The 18,796-nt window shown below is 48.2% G+C and overlaps 1 protein-coding gene across 1 annotated transcript in view; it reads right to left on the bottom strand.

Moving 5' to 3' along the window:
* Nucleotides 1-18,124, bottom strand: part of LOC104553472 (septin-9) — a 133,200-nt gene extending 115,076 nt beyond the window's left edge. Inside the window, exon 1 of the mRNA XM_062010855.1 lies at nt 17,708-18,124. Coding sequence (XP_061866839.1) covers nt 17,708-17,729 — 22 coding nt within the window. The 5' untranslated portion in view covers nt 17,730-18,124. The remainder of the gene's footprint in view (nt 1-17,707) is intronic.
* Nucleotides 18,125-18,796: the final 672 nt, after the last annotated feature.

Genomic DNA, 18,796 nt, shown 5'->3' with positions numbered 1-18,796 from the left:
AAATAGCCTTCAAACAGCACAGAGACCATGCCCCAGCCCCGTGCCTTTATTGAGGTGAGGAAACTCAATCCTCAGATATTCACTTGATAGAAATAATGAGATCATTTCACCACTCTGCGTGATCATCTGTTCCTTAGTGCCCACAAATTCCTCACAGCTGATAGTCATTCAGAGATATGCTGGACAATCATGAAAGCACACCAAAAAAAATGAGCACAAGCAGTTTTTCACATGGGAAAGCATGTTAGTCATCATCTGTGATCCTTCTGGTTAGAGTGTTTCAGTAATCAGGCTGGGCAGCAAAGGGGATGCCACATCACCACACTGACACATCAGATGACTTGTACAAATGTATATTTATAATGCAAGTGTCCACACCAATTGGAAAGGGTTGGAAAATAATGGGTTATTTGTATGTGTTGTCAGTTTTGCTGCTCTATGTGATTCTTTTATTTAGCAGCAGGAGGGAAGGGAGAAGGATTTATAAATTGTTCTGATTGGGAATGGACCTGGTAACTACTGACAAGGCTGAAATCACTTCCAGCTCACTGTTGAAGCTAACCAGGTTTCCAAAGAGATCTTGTTCCTGTAGCTTTACTCTGTCTTCAAATGTTCTCACTCTCCTTAGCATCTAAAATCTGAGAGAGAAGTTGGACCCAAGAACTACGACAACCAGTGTCCTCAGGGTAGTTTTTGCTACATGAGGGGGTTTTGCAAGAAAACATTACACAGCTCACAAAGCCATTGTGAAGGCAGCTTGGATCTGGTCCCACCCATTTCAGCAGAACCTGTAGCATCCCAGCTGAAATGGAAAGGAGAGAAGGCATCTGAACTGATCCAAGCTGCTGCCTTGCTCAAAGGAGGAAATAATCAAACTCTTCCATTTACCAGCTGCCACAAGAGCTTGAGCAAGTTAGAAATGTGTTAGTTAATGATTAACATTAATAGCAGAGCCCCAGAGCCTGAATGGACAAGGGATAAGGCTCAGCACACAGAGCACTATGCAAACAAAGACAAAAAAAAACGATCACTGCTCATCCTTTGCCTTCCAAAACACCCACAACCCCAATCATTTACAGCATCCAGACTCAGGAGCACACATCTAAGTGCCTCAGGTTTGCCTGGTAATGGCCATGGGTTAATTGGAGAAACCCACTGTCAGCTTTGAAGGAGGGGAAAGGAATCTTAAAACTGCAATGTGGTATTTCCATATGGATTGAATACTCCCAAGCCACCCTGCAGCTCTCCTCCCCACTCCCTGCAGGCTCCTAATGCTCTGGCTCTGACCACACAGGAGAACTCCTGGTGTGAATTTCCCAGCCCAGCATCCGGCTTTCTGCTGCTCTCTGGCACCCTGTGCAGCTTTGGCACACTCAGCACTAAGGGGTTACCTTAGATTTTCAAAGAAAGAGTCATCTTTAGATTTTAAATCCACTTCTCACCACCTTCTTGTGACCTCAACACAATCCAAATTCTATTTCTCAGCCACAGCATTTGCTCAGTGACCACTGGCTGACCACTGGCTGCTTCTCTGCTCTTCTTTCAGACACACAGAGCTCCCCAACTTGTATTTCAGAGGTCCCTCTGCAACAAACATGAGTGGATTTATCATCAGAGCCCTTCAAGCCTGGGGCTGCCATCAGGATGTGATACAGACCCCTTCTGTTTGCCAGGCTCTGAAAGGCAAATGTTGATCTTTCCCAGAGAGGGATGGGGGTGTATGAGGAGAACAGAGACAAGGGCTCACTAGCCAAAGGGCTCCAGACAACAAAGGGCAGAGGTTAAGGGCTCTCCTGAGCCTGGGTGACCCTTGGGGCTGAGGTAGAGGTGTGCCAGTGCCTGTGGCTAACAGGACACCCCATCAGGCCACTTTAGACTCCCAGACTCAGTGAGCAACTCCTCATTCATGGCTGGAGGAGATAAGGGGCAGCCTTCAGTTTCAAGAGCATTGTCTGACTCAGAAGACATTACCAGGGGAAAAACTCAGCCAGGGATTTTACTTGGACACTAACAGGAGAGTCCCAGTCTCAGTCCAGGCTTCTGACAACGTGCCTTTGTCCTCCACACAGTAGGAGAGATGTTCCACTGCAGCCACGTAACATCCAGACAGAAGAATCAGCAACAGGTAAAGCAGCAGCCAAGGGACCACCACAGTCACTAAATCCCATTCCCTACACAGCCAGAAACTCAGACAAATACCCAGAGTCAAGATTCACAGAATGTCTGGCCACTTGATTGAGAACAGGAGATCCTGGATGAGTCTGGATCACTTTGGTAGGACCCCTGTGACTCTCTGATATTACACAGCATTGCCTGAAGCCCAGGACTTGAGCTGTGCTTCAGAAGGGAGCTCTCTGAGGAGCCCTGGACAAGAACCATAAGGTCAGAACCACAGCTGCTCCTGTGAGACACCAAACATCCACACTCTAACATTTATCTTGAACCTCAACTCCAGCTGCATTTTGCTTCTCTCACCCAGGAGAATGCTGAGGTTGGGCAGCCAGGGAGAACCAGCTCAGCAACAGGAGTCAGGAACCGCTCAGCTGCCACCATGGCTCTACCCCAACTCACTGCACAGAGCTTTCCTCCTGCATCTATCCTTTTCCCTACCTGTAAAATGAAGAGTTGTACACTTCTGCTCAGAGGAGCTGCAGGGATACATTATTGAATGTCTTTACATTGTAGCTGTACTGTAAAGAAGGATTCAGGTACTAACTGGAGATTATAGAGATAATGTCTGCTGTCCTTAAACATCAGGGAAGAAGGGAAGTTACAACTGAAGACTACAATGAGGCCCTGGACCCATACAGTTGAAGGGTTTCTGCTATTAAGTCTGCTCCAGAAGTAGCCAAGGCAGTCCAGCCAGTGGATTGAACGTTTTCCCTTGTATCTTACAATTATATTTAATAATGGCTGCAGCAGGGCAATTGGAACAGAACTTCAGCCAACTTTTGGGATGTATTTGAGTGCCTAATGTTGCAGCTCAGCTTATGTTTGCAAAACTGCCTTTACAAACAGCCCTATAACTCCATCTCTTTATGAAGAGATGTTGCTTCTCCAAGAGTCAGCTCTACAGAGGGGCAGCAGGAAGATTAAGAAGAGGTTCATTTAAATAAACCTCAGCTTTAGGAATCACCTCTACCTGATACTACTTCATCATTACACACTCTTCTTCTCAGCTACCAAGTGGGACCAACATAACTTGTTCTTCTCAAAGGTTTGTGCAGCTGCCAGCAAGGAAAGGTAAAGCACTTGGCATCACCAAACAGCTCAGCCCTGACAAAAGGCAGAGTGAGATCGCTCCTGGCACAGGTAAAAACCATTTCAAGTCATGGAGCACTGCCTGCAGCCTTGAAGGAAGCTTTTCTCTCCTAAAAGAGGGCTCACACAAGGAGACACAAAGCCTATTCTGTAGAAGTGGCTGAAAGGCTGCATTGTACGTGGAACATGGCACACTCGGTGTAACAGAGCTGGGCACTGGAGGTCTGGGCCCATCCAGAGACCTGCCTCAAGCCACTCACCCCAACACATGCTCAGCCTCCACTATGAAAATCCCCACCACAAACCAGGCAATTGCTGCTGTTTCTGTAACAAATAACCCACGTTTATGACTGTGCACAGGATGAGATCTGCTCCCTGCTGCTCCCTGGAAAGCTCAGCCTGCAAGTCTTGAGAACCCCAGACCCCCACACCCTGCCCCTGGCACTACTGAGACCTTGTGCTGTGCCAAGCAGCAACACAAGAGAGGATTCCCAGCATGGTGAAGTTTATGGACTTGCTCTTTATGCTATAACTAATGAAGCAGTGTGTGACCTGCCACAGTGCATGCACAGGCTGCAGCCAGCCAAATCTGAAAGGTTCTCCTCTGTCTGGAGTCTCAGGTCACTTCTGATGTCAAAGTTCTGCATCTTTTACAGTCAGAGGACACAACACACCTTGTCCAGTGAGCATCCATGGCACTGCCATGTCCCTCTAGCACAAACCTGCCCTGATCCTGTGTTTTCCCTGTGGCAGCATTGGCCAGGAAGAAGCATCCCTCCCCTCTCCAGAGCTGTGGGTTCGACAAAGGGCCAGGGGAGGATGTTCTGGGAGGGTGTCAAAATTCCAGCCTTATCACTAGAGACTGAGATCACGGGTAGAAAATGCTTCTGTGTTGTCTCAGCAAGCTTCCTGCTGGCATCCTTCTCCCTCTCCCCAAAACCACTTCTCTGTGAGCAGTTTTGGAGCCAGAGAAGAATGATCCCTGGTACAGACTACAGGTATTTACCGTTTCTGAGACACCAAATCTGTAAAGGTGCTCTGTCCTCAGCATGATCCAGCTGTTCCTCAACCAGCTGGGATCTGAGCAGCTCAGGGGATGCAGCCCCAGCTGCATGGAAGGATGCTGGCAGTCCTGAAAACTGCTGGTGCACAAAGCAGTTGCTCCCTGCACCACTGCTCATTGCTGCAAGCTGCTGGCTGACTGCTTTAGTGTCTGTGAAGGAATGATGCCCACTACCTAGAAGTCTCCAAAGGCCTGGGTTTGACTCCTTGCTCCCCTATAGATAGCTGGAGCCTTAGGGCAGCAACTGCCTGAGTGTTTGCTTATGTAAAGTCTCCTCAGGAGCTCCATAGTCAGAGGAGTCAGGCTCTGCAGCTGGTGAGTCATCTCCAGCCCCAGATGGAGGTAGAAGATAGGGTGACTCATCTGACAGCCCCTGGCTGGAGCAAGGCAGCAGGGCCTTGCTCTGATTCAGATGCTTTTAGATGGCTCAGTGTAGGCAAAATTCAATTCCACCTTGTTTTTTTCCCAGCTCTCTGTAACACAGGATATTGGCTCTCTCCTAGCTTTAAGATCAATGTCTGAAAGACTGAAGACACAGGAATAGGAAGCACTTTGGTCATCTGCACAGTCATTAGACAAGGAGCAGGAGTCAGGATATCTGATTATGCCCCAACCTGGCCACACAAGCCAAAGGAGGCAGCTTATTTCTCTTCAGCTCAGTTTCCTTGGCAATGAAGTGGCAGAAGCAGATGTCTTTCACAAAAGATTTCCTGTGGACACTTGAGGAGGCTTTGGGAGCACAGGAGAAGAGGACATGATTATTCATCCCTTGGAGCAGCCTGAAGCCCCTCTCTCTATGGCTCTGCTCTCCTCATACAAGCACAGAGGCCACTGCCAGGTAAGCCCATGTTCCTGGAGAAGATGAGAAACAGCTATGTTCCTCTCCAGAAGGAACTGTCACTCCTCATGCCTTTAAGTTACCTGTTTGCAAACAAAGCACTGACCTCCAGAGCTCCTGGGCATCTAACACCAGTGGGTTATTCCATAAGAAAGCAAAATGAAAAGGAAAGCCAACCTGCAGCTGAAACAGTGTTTTGTCTTGCAAAGATTATGATGATATGATTTGAAAAGAAAAGGAGGTTAAGTACTCAGAGGTCTCTACTTGGTTTACAGTCTTATTTTGCCCATAATCTATAGGCAACAGGGCTTGGATGTGTCTGGGATGATCTGAGGGACTATGCCAAGGCAGTTTTTAATCCAAAGCCTGATCTCCCAGCTAAGTTTTGAGCAAGGGATACAACACTAACCATCAGAAACAAGAAACAGAGGTGACAAAAGATGAAGATGACCCCAAGTGAATGAAATGCCAGTATGTTAGAGAATACTGGGATTCAAATTAATTCTGATACACTGGCAGTGGACAACAACCAAACAAAAAACCCAAACAGGGTGCAATGTGGTTCAGTAAGGACTGGTGCAAAGGTTTACATTTACACACTAGACTCTCTCAAAACAGTGGTTGCAGGAGGTTCCTACCAAAGATTCACATCCTACATGGTCTGAATCACCAAATTTTGTCATCATCAACTAGAGAAATAGCTTAAGGTGACAAGTACTCCAGGCAAGTGCTTTGCAAGAAGGTGGGATGGAGCTGGCTGCAAATTGAGGTGAGGAAGGCAGAGTGTTAGAGCCCTGTAATTGAGGTGACCAGCAGCATTTGAGCTCAGCCTCAGAAGTTCACCTCATGCATAATGAGAATTAGAGCTGTTCCCTTTGCAAAGCTCTAAAACTGTGCACTGGATGTGAAAAGCCACCTGTGCCAGGCATAGGAGCCCTGGTGCAAGAGTTCATTTGCACTTAACCAGCTTATCTATCTGTGGTTCTAGTATGTCCTTAAGTTCCCCTCCTGTGTGAGAAGCCAGGACAGATTGCCTACATGAAAAAAGCCAGAAAGCCTGAGCAGGCATGGCCAGCTTTGCATCTACCAGGCTGCTTCCATCACATCTGTGTGGCTGATTGCTTCAGCCTGCCCTATCCTTGCAGCCTCATGAGCACTGAGGGAGCAGCAGAGTCTCCTAGATCCCAGCACCCTCCACTCAACAGGGTTAACAGGAGATCCTCAGGCTGTGTTAATAAGCCATGATTTTGCCTTGAAACTGTGAGTACCTTGGAACTAGACAAGGTGCTGCACACCACCTGCCCCAGCTCCACGTCACAGCCAGGTATTTGCTGAGAGAGAAGTGCAAACAAACCCACCCTGGCAAAACTTGTGCTCTAAAAATTCAAACAAGGTCATCTCCAGACAGAAAGCACAGAAGCATGGAGCAGTCCTGAGTAAAGCAGCCACCACAATGCCTGTTTGGACAATCCTGGCAGCCACCATCAGCAGAGAGGAGGTGATGAGGAGCAAGGAGAAAAGCCACAACTCATGAGCAGGGTGTCTGAGCAGCCTCCTCTCCATATGCAGCCAGAATTTATTGCCATACTGAAGACACAATGTGTATTTTTAACACCATGTCTTCTCCTTTTCTGACCCACTGTTCTCCATCTAATGACACCTTCTGCAACAAGCCACATAGATTTAAAAGGAATATGCAATTTCTGGCCCTGAATGCTCCTGACTTAAGAAGTCAGTGTGTTTTTTCCCTGTGGATGTCATTTCTGTTGTCCAGCTAACAGGGTTAAAACCCCACACATATTAAGGTGGGCTGCATACACAGGGGCCTGGGGTCTGCCTGACAAATTCAGAGAGCCCTGTGCCATCTCCCTGTGCTGTGATTATCCAGGGAAGGTTTTGAAGACAAGGCTACAAACTGTTCATGGCTCCTTTGCCACTCATGAGAAAGGTGAACTTCTTCAGGGAGGTGTTCCCAGAGTGGAAATGATCAATAAAAAAGTCTTTCTGTGATCATTAGAACCCCTACAACCTCATCAGGCTGTTTATAACAACTGTAACAAAGAAATGCCACTGGGAAATAAGTCAAGGGTTACTGTGCCCTGGAGTAACTTTCTAGCTCCTTGCTTCCCAGTGCCCAGAGCCACTGAGCCTTCCTCTGTGTCACAAACTCTGCCAACAGCAGCCCACAAACTGTGCACCAAGGAACAGAAGCAGTCTGTGCAAAGGCTTAACACAGATTCCTGCAATAAGAAGCACCCAGTACATTGACATGGGAGGCTTCTCTGGCTTATACCCATTCTCAGAGGCTTCCATACTTATATTCATGGCCTAAAGGACATAAAAGTCTTAGTAAGACCTGAACACTAATCCAAACACATATTATGAAGTGATTTTTTACTATTCCCTTTCCACCACAGCTCAAGCACAGGGCTCCTACTCTTCCCATGATGATCTTCAACTTAGCAAAGCCAAACATATAATAAACCCTTCAGCCACAACCTCCACCCCTCTCCCCACCACGTACACTGTCTGAAAAGCCTGACATGTATTGTAAAACATTAATGCCTGATGCTGATTTCCTAGAGAGCAGCTGGCCCATGAAGGAGCAGAGCAGCTCTGATGTGGAGGCCCAGATGGATCAAACTGGAAAGGGCTGAGCTCATCCTCCCCAACATTAACTCATAGCTGCCGACATTAACTGCAGGATTCAGCTGTCAGATTACTTCACATCACTGTTGGGAGGTTCATCTGACAAAAAACCCACTCTGGGAAATAAATCCCAGCCTTGCACTGCAGCTGCCAAGTGGGATGGGAGAGACCACCCAAGCCATGACATCCCCTGACAACCCACAGCACCACCAGCCTTCCCGTGCTCACACGTGGGACTCGGCCAAGCGAAGCATCTCACTTGTCAGTACAGCAATTTGGGAAAGCATTTACAGATGGAGCTGAATGACAATTAATGTGGAAGGGCAATTAGCTACAGTAATGTCAGTCCTTCAGGCTGCAGAAGTCCAAGCTCTTCAGTAACTACTCAACAGCCCTGAGAGCTATAACCTATCTGCTAAAAAAGAACATCAAACAAAGAGGCATTTGACATCCCACGGTGGGTGTTGGTATAGCTTGGGCATAACTCAGACTCACTTTTCTCAGTATTACACCCAGCTTGATGAAACATACTCTCAGACACATGAAGGCAGGACACCAGAGGGGAAAATCACCTTCATGTGGCAGACAGTGCTGCAAGGGCATGTAAGAAAGGTCTGAATTTAAGGATGTCCTGGTGCTTCTAGTAACTGACCTTAGATAAAAGCAACAGAGCACACATGACTCCTTTATGACTAGAACATTGGAAACTAGCAAAGCTGGAAACCTTCCCCAAAGCAGTCCAGGGGATGAGAAGGATTATGGCATTTCAGGGCTGGGCTGGCCACACCACCTTTCAGTGCTTGAAACTAACTTCTGTGCAGGCAATGAATTATGTTTCATCCTTATTCCTACTGATAGAAATATATACATGTTGCTTTGAATGGAAAAAATTGAAAGTCACAATGGATGGAAGATGGAAACTGAATATTAGGAGAGCAAAGCAGTTGTAGAATGTCATCAGGCACAGACTAGGGCAGGCTGGGAGCTTCCCACCAGATGGATCAATGGCCAACACTTGCTCTGTTGCAGAAGCTGTACCTTTCCTGCAGGCCCCAGCCTCCTTAACTCACAGCTTTTCATCAACTTTAAACTCACTCCAACAAACCCCTGCCACCTCCCATGGTCTATCATGTGCAAGTCCTTTGTTCTGACTTGTAATTTGCTAAGATCTGTTATTCTTCTCAGCAACTTGTATTTGTACATGTCCAGGCACTTAGAACGCAGCCCCTGAGTCATTCAACAGCAGCTCTCAGCAGCAGCTGCTGAGGGCATCTTGTCCTCATTTCTTTTGTTTATTCTGTCACTATACAAAGCTATAGGCAATCCCTATTTCTCTTGATAACATCAAAACCAAAGCAAACTTGCACCCAGGGGCTGCTCATAAGGATCAGGACTCCAACTTGCTCCCCAAGCCTGTGTGTTCAGAGTCTCTCCAGCCTCACTGCCACAGTCTGCAATGGGACATGACTCCAGATGTGCTGAGCATCAGGGACCCTCTGTGTTCCCAGCAGCTGCTTTACCTTTAGCCTTGTGTGCCCTTGGGGAGAGCTGCTGGGTACTGAGCTCTGGCTCAGATCATCCCTCAGTGAGCACTCTCTCCCCTGGGAGCTGGAGCCTGAGCTCCATTATTCCCTCGCTCCCCAGAATAGCCCAACTCCCACACCAGGAAATCGTGGACTTGAGCATTACTGTGACCTTTTTCATTTCCATTATGCCTTTAGCTGTCTCCTCCCCCTACACTCCTTCTCTAAACAAATCTCAGAGCTGCACAAAGTGTTTCCTGTAAATAATACTCATCTGGCATGGACAAAGGAGAGGAAAAAAAAAAAAAGAAGAATGAAAAAGAAAACCCTCATTTGCTGCTAGTTCCAGCTTGCAATCATCCACTTTAGCTTCCATCTGCTCGACTTAGGAGCCTCAAAGGCAGCATGGTGTTTGAGGGAAATGGAGGAGACAGTTACATGCTCTGAGCATCAGATTTGAGCCTGTCCCTCACTGAAACTCAGAGTTCAGGGCACAGAGATAACTCACATGGTGCTTCAGAGCACTGTAGTGCAATGATCAGTGTTAAAGCTTGAGCAGGGGCTTCCCAACAAGCCCTGTTCTGCCCAGAACAGTCAGCTGTTTGAACAGATGTAGCACCACTGGACATTTTCCTCTCCCATCCCACACTGATGTCGGTCTCTGCTCTAAAGATATCTAAATTCCACTGAGCCCTGTGAGAGGCTATTTTGTGCACTAGATGACAGTGGAAGCTGCCCTACAAGCACAAAGCCAGGATTCCTTTATGGGCTTCTGCAGGGATGGACTGAGTGCTCCATTTCACAGCAGCTGTGAGAAAGGCTTTTACAAATCTGACTCATCACCTGCATGATGACTTCTGCAGCAGAAAGCAGTATCCCAGGCAGCAGTGAACCCTCCTCTTAAACACAAACCCTTTAGAGGGTGCTTCAAGCTGTCCTTGTCACTGGTAAGTCATTGCAGGATGATGTGGGAACAGGCTGACTCACAGTGACTGTACTACCTCTCTCTCACTGCACCGCTGCTTCCTCAGGGAAGCGGCTGCCCAGCGAGGCTGGGAACACGGCTGCTTTTCCCCAGGACACAGACTGGGCAGGAAGGGAAATCCCTGGGGGGAAACAACCCCACACACCAGGACAGGCTGGGGGAATCTGCAGGAGAGCAGCCCTGTGGAGAGGGACCTGGGAGCAAGGTAACCATGAGCCAGCAATGTGCCCTCACATGGCCAAGAAGGCCAACAGCATCCTGCGATGCATCAAGAAGAGTGTGGCCAACTGGTCAAGGGGGGTTCTGCTCCCCCTCTACTCTGCCCTGGTGAGGCCTCATCTGGAGTCCTATGTCCAGTTCTGGGGTCCTCAGCTCAAGAGGAACTGCTGGAGAGATGCAAGTGCAGGGCTACCAAGATGATCAGGGGACTGGCACATATTCCTTATGAGGAAAGGCTGTGGCACCTGAGGCTGTTCAGCCTGGGGAAGACTGAGGGGGGACCTTGTCAAACCTCAAGTGTGGGTGTCGAGAGGATGGAGACAGTATTTGTTTTGTAGTGCTCAGTGACAGGACAAAGGGTAACAGGCACAGGCTGGAACACAAGGAGTTCCACTTGAAGATGAGGAAAAACTGCTGTGCAGGTGATGGAGCCCTGGCACAGGCTGCCCAGGGTGGATGTGGAGTCTCCTTCCCTGCAGGTTCCAAATCCACCTGCATGTTTTCCTGTGTGACCTGATCGAGAGGAACCTGCTTTAGCAGAGGGTTGAGCTGAATGATCTCTAGAGATTCCTTCCAACAAGTACCATTCTGGGATTCTATGTGCTGTTAGACACACTGGCCAGTTAACATCACCCCTCAGGACAAGTGGCCTTACTCTCTCCTGTCTGGCACCAGGGCGCTAACAAAAAGCAAGCAAAGACTTTCCACATCTATAGCAACAAGTTAAATCTTCACAAATTGCTGTGTTACAAAGTCCTTTCTTCTTCTACAGACTTTGCCCTCATCTTACACTCATCTGAGAGCAGCCAGGTCAGCCTCATGCTGAGAGCCCCACTCGCTATCTGGTAGCCAGCAGCACTGGCTTGGGGAGTGATTTCCCTGCAAGCAGTGAGCAGGCAGCTTGTTATTCTCTGCACTCACATGCACTGCTTCTCCTTGCTCATCCCAGGTGGGCAAGAGAAGATGATGGGTGCTTTGGGGAAGCAATCACCCCCTTGGGCCCCACAGAGCTTTTTGTTATTTTCTGCATGTCCACATGTTGCGGTTTCTTATTTGCCTTTCTCCACATGCTGCATTCCCATGCTTCTCCAAACTATTTCCTAACAGATGTTGGGTTGTTTTGCTACCTGAAGCAAAGCTCCACCACTGCCTGCACATGACAGCCAAGTCTGGCAACAGCAGAGCACACAACCAGAGCCGTCACACTGATCCTGCCAGCCCAGCACAGTGTGGCACTGCTGCAGGAGAATTTTTCCTTAACAAGATCACCTCAATCAACACAAGCCATCAACAACACATGACCACAGATTGCACTGACCTCTATGGCAGTATATTCTGTCAGCATGCAAGTAAAATTTAACAGTTGTGCTTTTGGACTGGATCTTTCACTCTCTCACCTCATTTTTTGCAGCAAGGAAGCACAGAGGTAAGTTTGCCAGGACTGATGCCAGCTGCCATCAACAACTCTTGACATCTGCTAAGCCACAAAACCAGACTGTGTGGCTGTGAAAGTCACTGAGAATGGTCTGAGGATCAGTGTGCCTTTGTCCTACAGGCTCCAATGACTTGTGGCACTCTAGGAAAATTACAGGTTCTCCACAGAAGAAAACAAACACATTAGAAACCTAATTCTCTAAAGCATACACCTTCTTCATTTTAAAGTAATCAAAAGAATTGTTAAAGGCTTTTAGGTATTAAGCAGACAATGCAAACTTGGGCAGTGTTGCCTCCTAGACATGGCACTGGTTTGTGACACTGGCCTGTTCACTGCATCATGCTTGTTGTCTCTTTTCTTTGGGAGTGTAAAGCAAGGACAGGGGCCATGGACATTGGGACTCAAATATCTTTCACATTAATCCAAATCATGTCATTGTTTTGGTTGGAAAAGACCTTTAAGATCATCAAATCCAACTCACTCCCATCACCCTGCCAAGCCCATCACTAACTCATGGGCCTCAGCTCCATGGCTTTGCAATGTCTCCAGGGCTGGGGACTCCCCCATCTCCCTGGGCAGCCTGGCACAGGGGCTGACACCCCTCTCAGGGAAGAAGTTCTTCCCAGTCTCCAATCTAAACTTCTCCTGGTGCAACTTGAGTCCATTTTTCTCTTGTCCTACAATGCAGATCATCCACACAGTTGGCCAAGCCAACCTGCAGAGCTCTCAGCCTTCTGAAAACAAGGCACAAAGCCCTTCGACTGTTGGATCATCAAGAAACAAATTCACTTCATAGTCCTGCTACATCAATAACACAAGGTATCAAATGCCAACACAAATCTACCTTGTATAAAACTTTCACATCCTCAGGCAAGGGACTGGTGTTTCTGGGGCAATTTATTTCATGAGGGCACTGCCAGCATCACCATTCCTCCTCATCCCTCTGCTCCTCCAAAACTCTCCTCAATTACAGAGGCTTCAGCTCTGCTTTGCCACTGATGGGAAAGGAAAAAGCCCAGGCCAGGCTTCATTGCTCTGCTCAAGTGCAGAGACCTGGAAGAGGGTGAAGTCAGGGATGTGGCAGCAAAAGAGCCAAAATGGCATCCTGTAAGTGAGGTGAGAGATAGGAGTCACATGTAAGCAACGTGACAACCCAGCACAGAAACTCTCACCTTTAATATAAGCAGAGACAGATGGCAGCTCAATAACCATCATGCTGGGAGCTGCAGGGAGCTACTCACTGCCTGTGGCTCTGATGGCAGCTCTGTCCACCAGCAGTGAGGACATGGGGTGAATAGAAACCCTGACATTTTTTCTGCTCCTGCTGCTCTGCAGAAGCCTTCCTGAAAGCTGCTGCACTTACTTACTCACCAGCTATTTGCACAAGCCCTACCCAGCTATGCCAGCAGCTGCTGGCTCTTCGTTAACCACTTTGTTACTGCACAACTGCAAAGGGCTTTGCTCTCAGTCCACAGCAGCTGAACATTTCCTTGCAAGAGATACCTTGGACTTGCTTCAGCTCCTCAGGCACAGGCAGAGCTGTTCACATGGGTAACAAGTGGAAAGGGGTTTGTCCATCTGGGCTGGCCAGAGGCATTGCTTGCACTGAGTTCAGGTTTGAACAGTCACAGACTGAGGATCTGGCTTCTTGTGGCTGATTGCAAACCCTCACTACAATTTTATCTTTCTTCTTTTCAATGACAGCTTGTTGGCCCAGCAATGCAGGTTTTGGGGAGTAAGAGCTAAGCTGGGAGATGAAGCTGAAAACATCCCCATCATTTTTATGTATTTCAAGCCAAACTATTTTGAATTTCTGATTGAAATGACAATTTCAGATTAAATGAATGTTTTCATTGGATCCAAGCAATATTTTTTCCTTAGTACTGCAGTTAGGCCAGGGAACTAAATGTAGAACAACAACAACAAAATCAGTCTGAACAACTCTGTTTTTCCATGACCTAGACAAACACAACACCAGTTAGATGACAGGAGACAGGGTATGGTTGAGGAGAGAACAATGGGGCTCAGCAAACACTGGGTCATCTCTGCCCCAACCAATGACTTCTATGACAGTGACATTAAAAGCCACTGGGGGAATAGTACTGGGTCTCTCTCGTGCAGTATCAGCCTGAAAAAGATTCATTCTCAGTTTTTCCAGATCATTCCAGGAGACTGACTGCTCCCACAACAAGCAGCTCCCACCCAGCCCAAGCAGGGAGCTCTTTGCCAAGGTACAAACCCACCTTCCCCCCCAAACACCTGGGCCAGAGCTGAGGGTGTTCAGCATCTGCAGGACACTCTGTGGTGTCAGCACTGAGGCAACACAACAGGCTGGGACAGTGGGAGATCCTGAGACACTATAAACCAACCCATCAGAGCTCTTTCCCCAAAGCTTTCCAGTCTAGATAGTGCAAACAATTCCAGTTTGATTTATATTCGATTGCCCATGTTTTATAGGGAATCATTTTGCAAGTCATGATATGGGAAATAAAACAACCTGTTCCCAAATCCTAATGTGAGGATCAGATCACAGTCCTGTTACTCCTGCAGTTTTTCCTATAGCCTTAGCTCATATATGAGTTATTTCTCAAGGAGTTATTTCTCCCTCAGCACTTCAGTAATAAATTAGGAGTCTATAGTTTAGGTAAGGGTGGGTCACACACAGCCACTATGGATAATTCAGGAGGTGCTGTAATTAAGGTAATTCTTAGTTCAGTGCATGCCAAATCTTAAAGAAACCTGAAACTGCAAACAGTCCTTGGCCAGAATAATTTGTACCATCCTTGAAAATACATAGAAATCATCGTGTCATTCAGCATGAGTCCTGCTATTGCTGCCTTGGCAGTGCAGTTGTGCTTGAGCAATGGAAAATGAGAATCACAAAATCCTTTAAAAAAATAGTATCCCAGGACAAGTAAAACATCTCAGAAAAAACCCCCTTTCTTCTTGACTTAAGCATCTGAAATAATACACATCCCTAAAGCAAACACGTAAGAGCTGGCTTTGATAGCAGTTATTGCTCATTTTTGACTTGCCATGTAAAATCCCCTTTTCACCCTCTCCCCTCCTCCTACTGCTGCTGCCAGGAAGTTCCAGGAAAAAGGGGTTACTGGGCACAAAGGTCTGAGCTTCTCTGCTGGTAAGAGTTAAAGCATCTGAAAGCAAACTCTTTATCCCGACTAACGTGGCATGTGCTCAAAAGTCACAGCAGATGGGTAATGATTGCCCCTGAAGTACTTTAGCAAAGGTATATCTGGGCTGGGGAGCAGGCTGCCAGCAGGAGAGCACTACAGCAGCAGGGCTGTGTTCATACAGGAGAATGGAGCTGGAGCTTCAGCCTGGTGAAGTCAAGTGAGATTCTTCAGCTGGGTTCAGTGAGACTGAGTCAACAGAACTGATCCAGAATATACTGGAGAGGAGCAAACAAGGCCAGTGAGTGATGCTCCCTAACCTCAAAAAGTGTTTAGAACATGCCTATTGTTTCCTTTTGTCAACATTTTCAGGAGTTTCTCTGCCAGGCACTGCATTTCCAGCCTGTCAGGGGCTCTCAGCCATGTGCTTGGGAAGCACAGCCTTTGTGGCTAAGAAGTCACTTTGCTACCTCACTAATTCCTCTGGCAGCAGAGGGTCTGCAATATTCTGTACATCTTACTCCTGTCTTGGAGAAACAATCTGGATTCCTGGTGAAATTCCCCAAAGCAAGTGACCATCAGGGATTGGGCTGGATCATCTCTAGAGGTCCCTTCCAACCCCTACCATTCTGTGATCCTAGCTCCTCATTCATAACTATCCAAGGCTGACGGGCCAGGCAGGGCTGGCTCTGTACTGCAGAGGTGCAGCTCCCAGAGGCTGCCTGACCTCCCCAGTGCAGGGGTGATTCATCCAGAGCCTTCCTGCCCAATGAATCAGTGAGAGGCACAGCCCCAGCACAGCCAGGAGCGCCATGCTGTGAGCGGAGCCTTTGCCACGTGCAACCGAGAGCTGCTCAGAAGAGCTGCCTGAGCTTTTTGCAGCATTAGTGGTGGTCACACTGTGATTATCCTGTTGCTTTAATGCAGAGTAGACTGGCTAGTGTAATTCTTCTGTTCTTTTTCCTTAAATAGCTGCATCCAACCAAGAGGAATCTCAAAGCAGTGTTTGCAAAATACAACCACGGTCCCTTTTGAGTGAAAGATACTGAGCAGATGTCAACTGACTTCCCTTGCAACACCAACTGAAGGTGGATTTAGACACTGGCCAGAGACACATCAGTCATGTCAGGGGTTCTGCAGTGCCAGAGCTCCACTCCAGCACAATCAACCCAAAGCAGGCAAAACAATTAAGGACCACTTGTCCCCCTCTGCAAGAAGTCCTAATAGCAGGTCATGTAACATTGACAGCTTTTTCTTATGACAGCCAGTCATCTGCAGATCTGTTCTTGCATTGCTCCTGTCTGCTCCAGGGCTGCTTTGCCACTGTCTGCACCTCAGGGAGCCTGTACAAATAATGGGTTTCCCTATGCACAAAGAACAACCATTAATATACCCACTTTAATCCATTACAACATGCTAATAATCATGCTTAGGCTTTCTTGGGCTCCCAGCATACAAGCCCTAATAAAACCTCCCTGGCAGCCTATTTAGTAACACTAATGAGCAAAGAGAAATGTGCAACAGAGAAAAATTACTAATTAATTTGAACAATAAACAGGCAGCAGCATCACAAAGGGAATTTTCCAGGCAAAGACAAACCCCCAGCTCCTAATGCCTTGAGCTCAGGCAGAGTCCAGCTGGCCATGATGTGGCTCAAGTGACTGGCTCACAGCACAGCAGCTGCCCCAAACATGCCCACAGTGCAGCCAGAACCAACTCAGCACATTAGGAGGAGGCCAGAGTAATGACACCATGTCCCAGCAGTGGTTAGGGCAAAGTCAAGGCAGAACTGGGCTTATAGAGCATGGGGTCATGGGCTGGTAGCTGGAACTGGGCAGAAATCAGCTGCAGAGCAAAGTCCTGCAGGTAGAGAAGCTGCCAGAGTCACCTGAGCAACAGACCAATGTGTTTGTTCACTCTGTTGTGCATTGGCTACTGCTTGGGAACACTGACAGGATCTCACAGAGCACTCAGAGAAATGACATCAGTCATGGTTACTGCTCCTGTGTTAGCTCAGGCAGAAGGAGCCTGCGTGAAACTGTGAGAGCAGAGGGCACAAAGCCCACAGGGCAAGAACAGAAAAGACAGGGTCAGAAGCAGGGAGAGTCTTGGATCCTGGGGGATCCCAGTTCTTCCATCCCCAATTTAGAAGCCCCTCCAGCCCCAGAGGCAGCCAGTGCCACACACAATGCCACCACCCAGTTTTAATTTCACGTTGCCCTCCAGCACCAGAGCTCAGCCCACACTGGCTCAGGTGCCTTCTGAAGAGCAAGTTCTGTGCCACCAGCACCAACTTTTGCCTGGAACAAGCGGCTTCCACGGATTTGTTTTGCTTTTTAAGCCCTTTCCCACTGATCAACAGAGTTTATACACACTGAAACAACTGCTTACTCCACTACAGAGCTGCTCAGAAGGAAAAGAGCTTATGCAAGCTGTACTTTGGGTTCTTTTGTAACAGAAACACAGAATCTTAAGGGCTGGAAGGGACCTCCAAAGATCATCCAGTCCAACCCCCCTGCCAGAGCAGGACCACCTAGAGTAGGTCACATTTCAGAGTTGAGACTCAGAAGCAGAGAGAGGCAGAGAGGTGGCCACTTGCTCACCTGAGTACGAGGATTTCTTCATGCCGTCGCTTGGAGCTGGGACATAGGCGCAGGAGCGAGGAGACACGGTGGGGTGAGTGATCCTTTAGGTGCTGCAGGGTGAGGTGCTGGGGTGAGCAATCCCTGGGGTGCTGTGGGAGAAGGTGGTGGGGTGAGCAATCCCTGGGGTGCTGTACAGCAGGCACAATCCTTTTGCTGGCAGGAACCGGGCAGGGGAGAGGACACACACTCTGCCACCGCATCCACACGCGTGGCTCCAGCCCAGAGGCAGCTCAGCACTCCAATTAGCACACACCTTCCCTAATCTCCTGCACAGTTATGGGCTGTTCCAACTCTTCTGGCACTGGCAGGAGTAGAGCAGGGTTCAGCCTCCCCAGTGGCTGCACATTACCCCCTCGGAAAGCAAACGGTCCCTGGAGACTACTCCTGCCAACTCCCAGCCCTGGAAATCCCAGTGTGTTCAGCTGGGGTGGCAAAGGGAAGCGAAAGGAGGGAGGGAGAGAGGGAGTTTCATGCCTCCAGCCTGGCACACCCCATGCCTTTGATTCGGCCCTTCACTGCCAGAGCGACTCAGGTGAGCGCTGCTCTCAAATCAGGCAGTTTCTAGTTCAAAGTGCATTACTGGCCAGTCAGCACCCTGCGGTGTAAACACCTCTTTCCTCTTCAAACCCACACATAAAGGATTCATTCAAGGCTGTAAGGGTGAGCAAAATGCCTCAGCAAGGTTATGACACGGGCAGAGCTACGTGTGAGCTGTTCCTCACTGCTCAGGGGGGTGCAGAGAGCCATGTATCCCATAACTGGCTCTGGGATCTGGCATCTCCTGCAGGTTACTGAGGATGAGGAGGCTCCATTTTGCTTTTCCTTATGTGCCTCAGCATATGGGTCTGCAGAGAGAGCAGAGAAGCTCCTGATTGCTGCCTGGTGAAACCCACGTTGGACAATTAGTTATGTAAATGCAATAAGCTAGGGGCATCATGAACACACACAGGAAGCAAGAGCAAATGAAGATGAGTTATGACTAAAGGCACAGTGAGGTGCAGGAGCCTGAACTGCTGCAGGAAGGATCAGGTTGATCACTGGAAAGAT

Source organism: Colius striatus, chromosome 18 (genome assembly GCF_028858725.1).
Source record: "Colius striatus isolate bColStr4 chromosome 18, bColStr4.1.hap1, whole genome shotgun sequence".
Lineage (NCBI taxonomy): Eukaryota > Metazoa > Chordata > Aves > Coliiformes > Coliidae > Colius > Colius striatus.
This window is presented reverse-complemented; position numbering and strand designations above follow the sequence as displayed.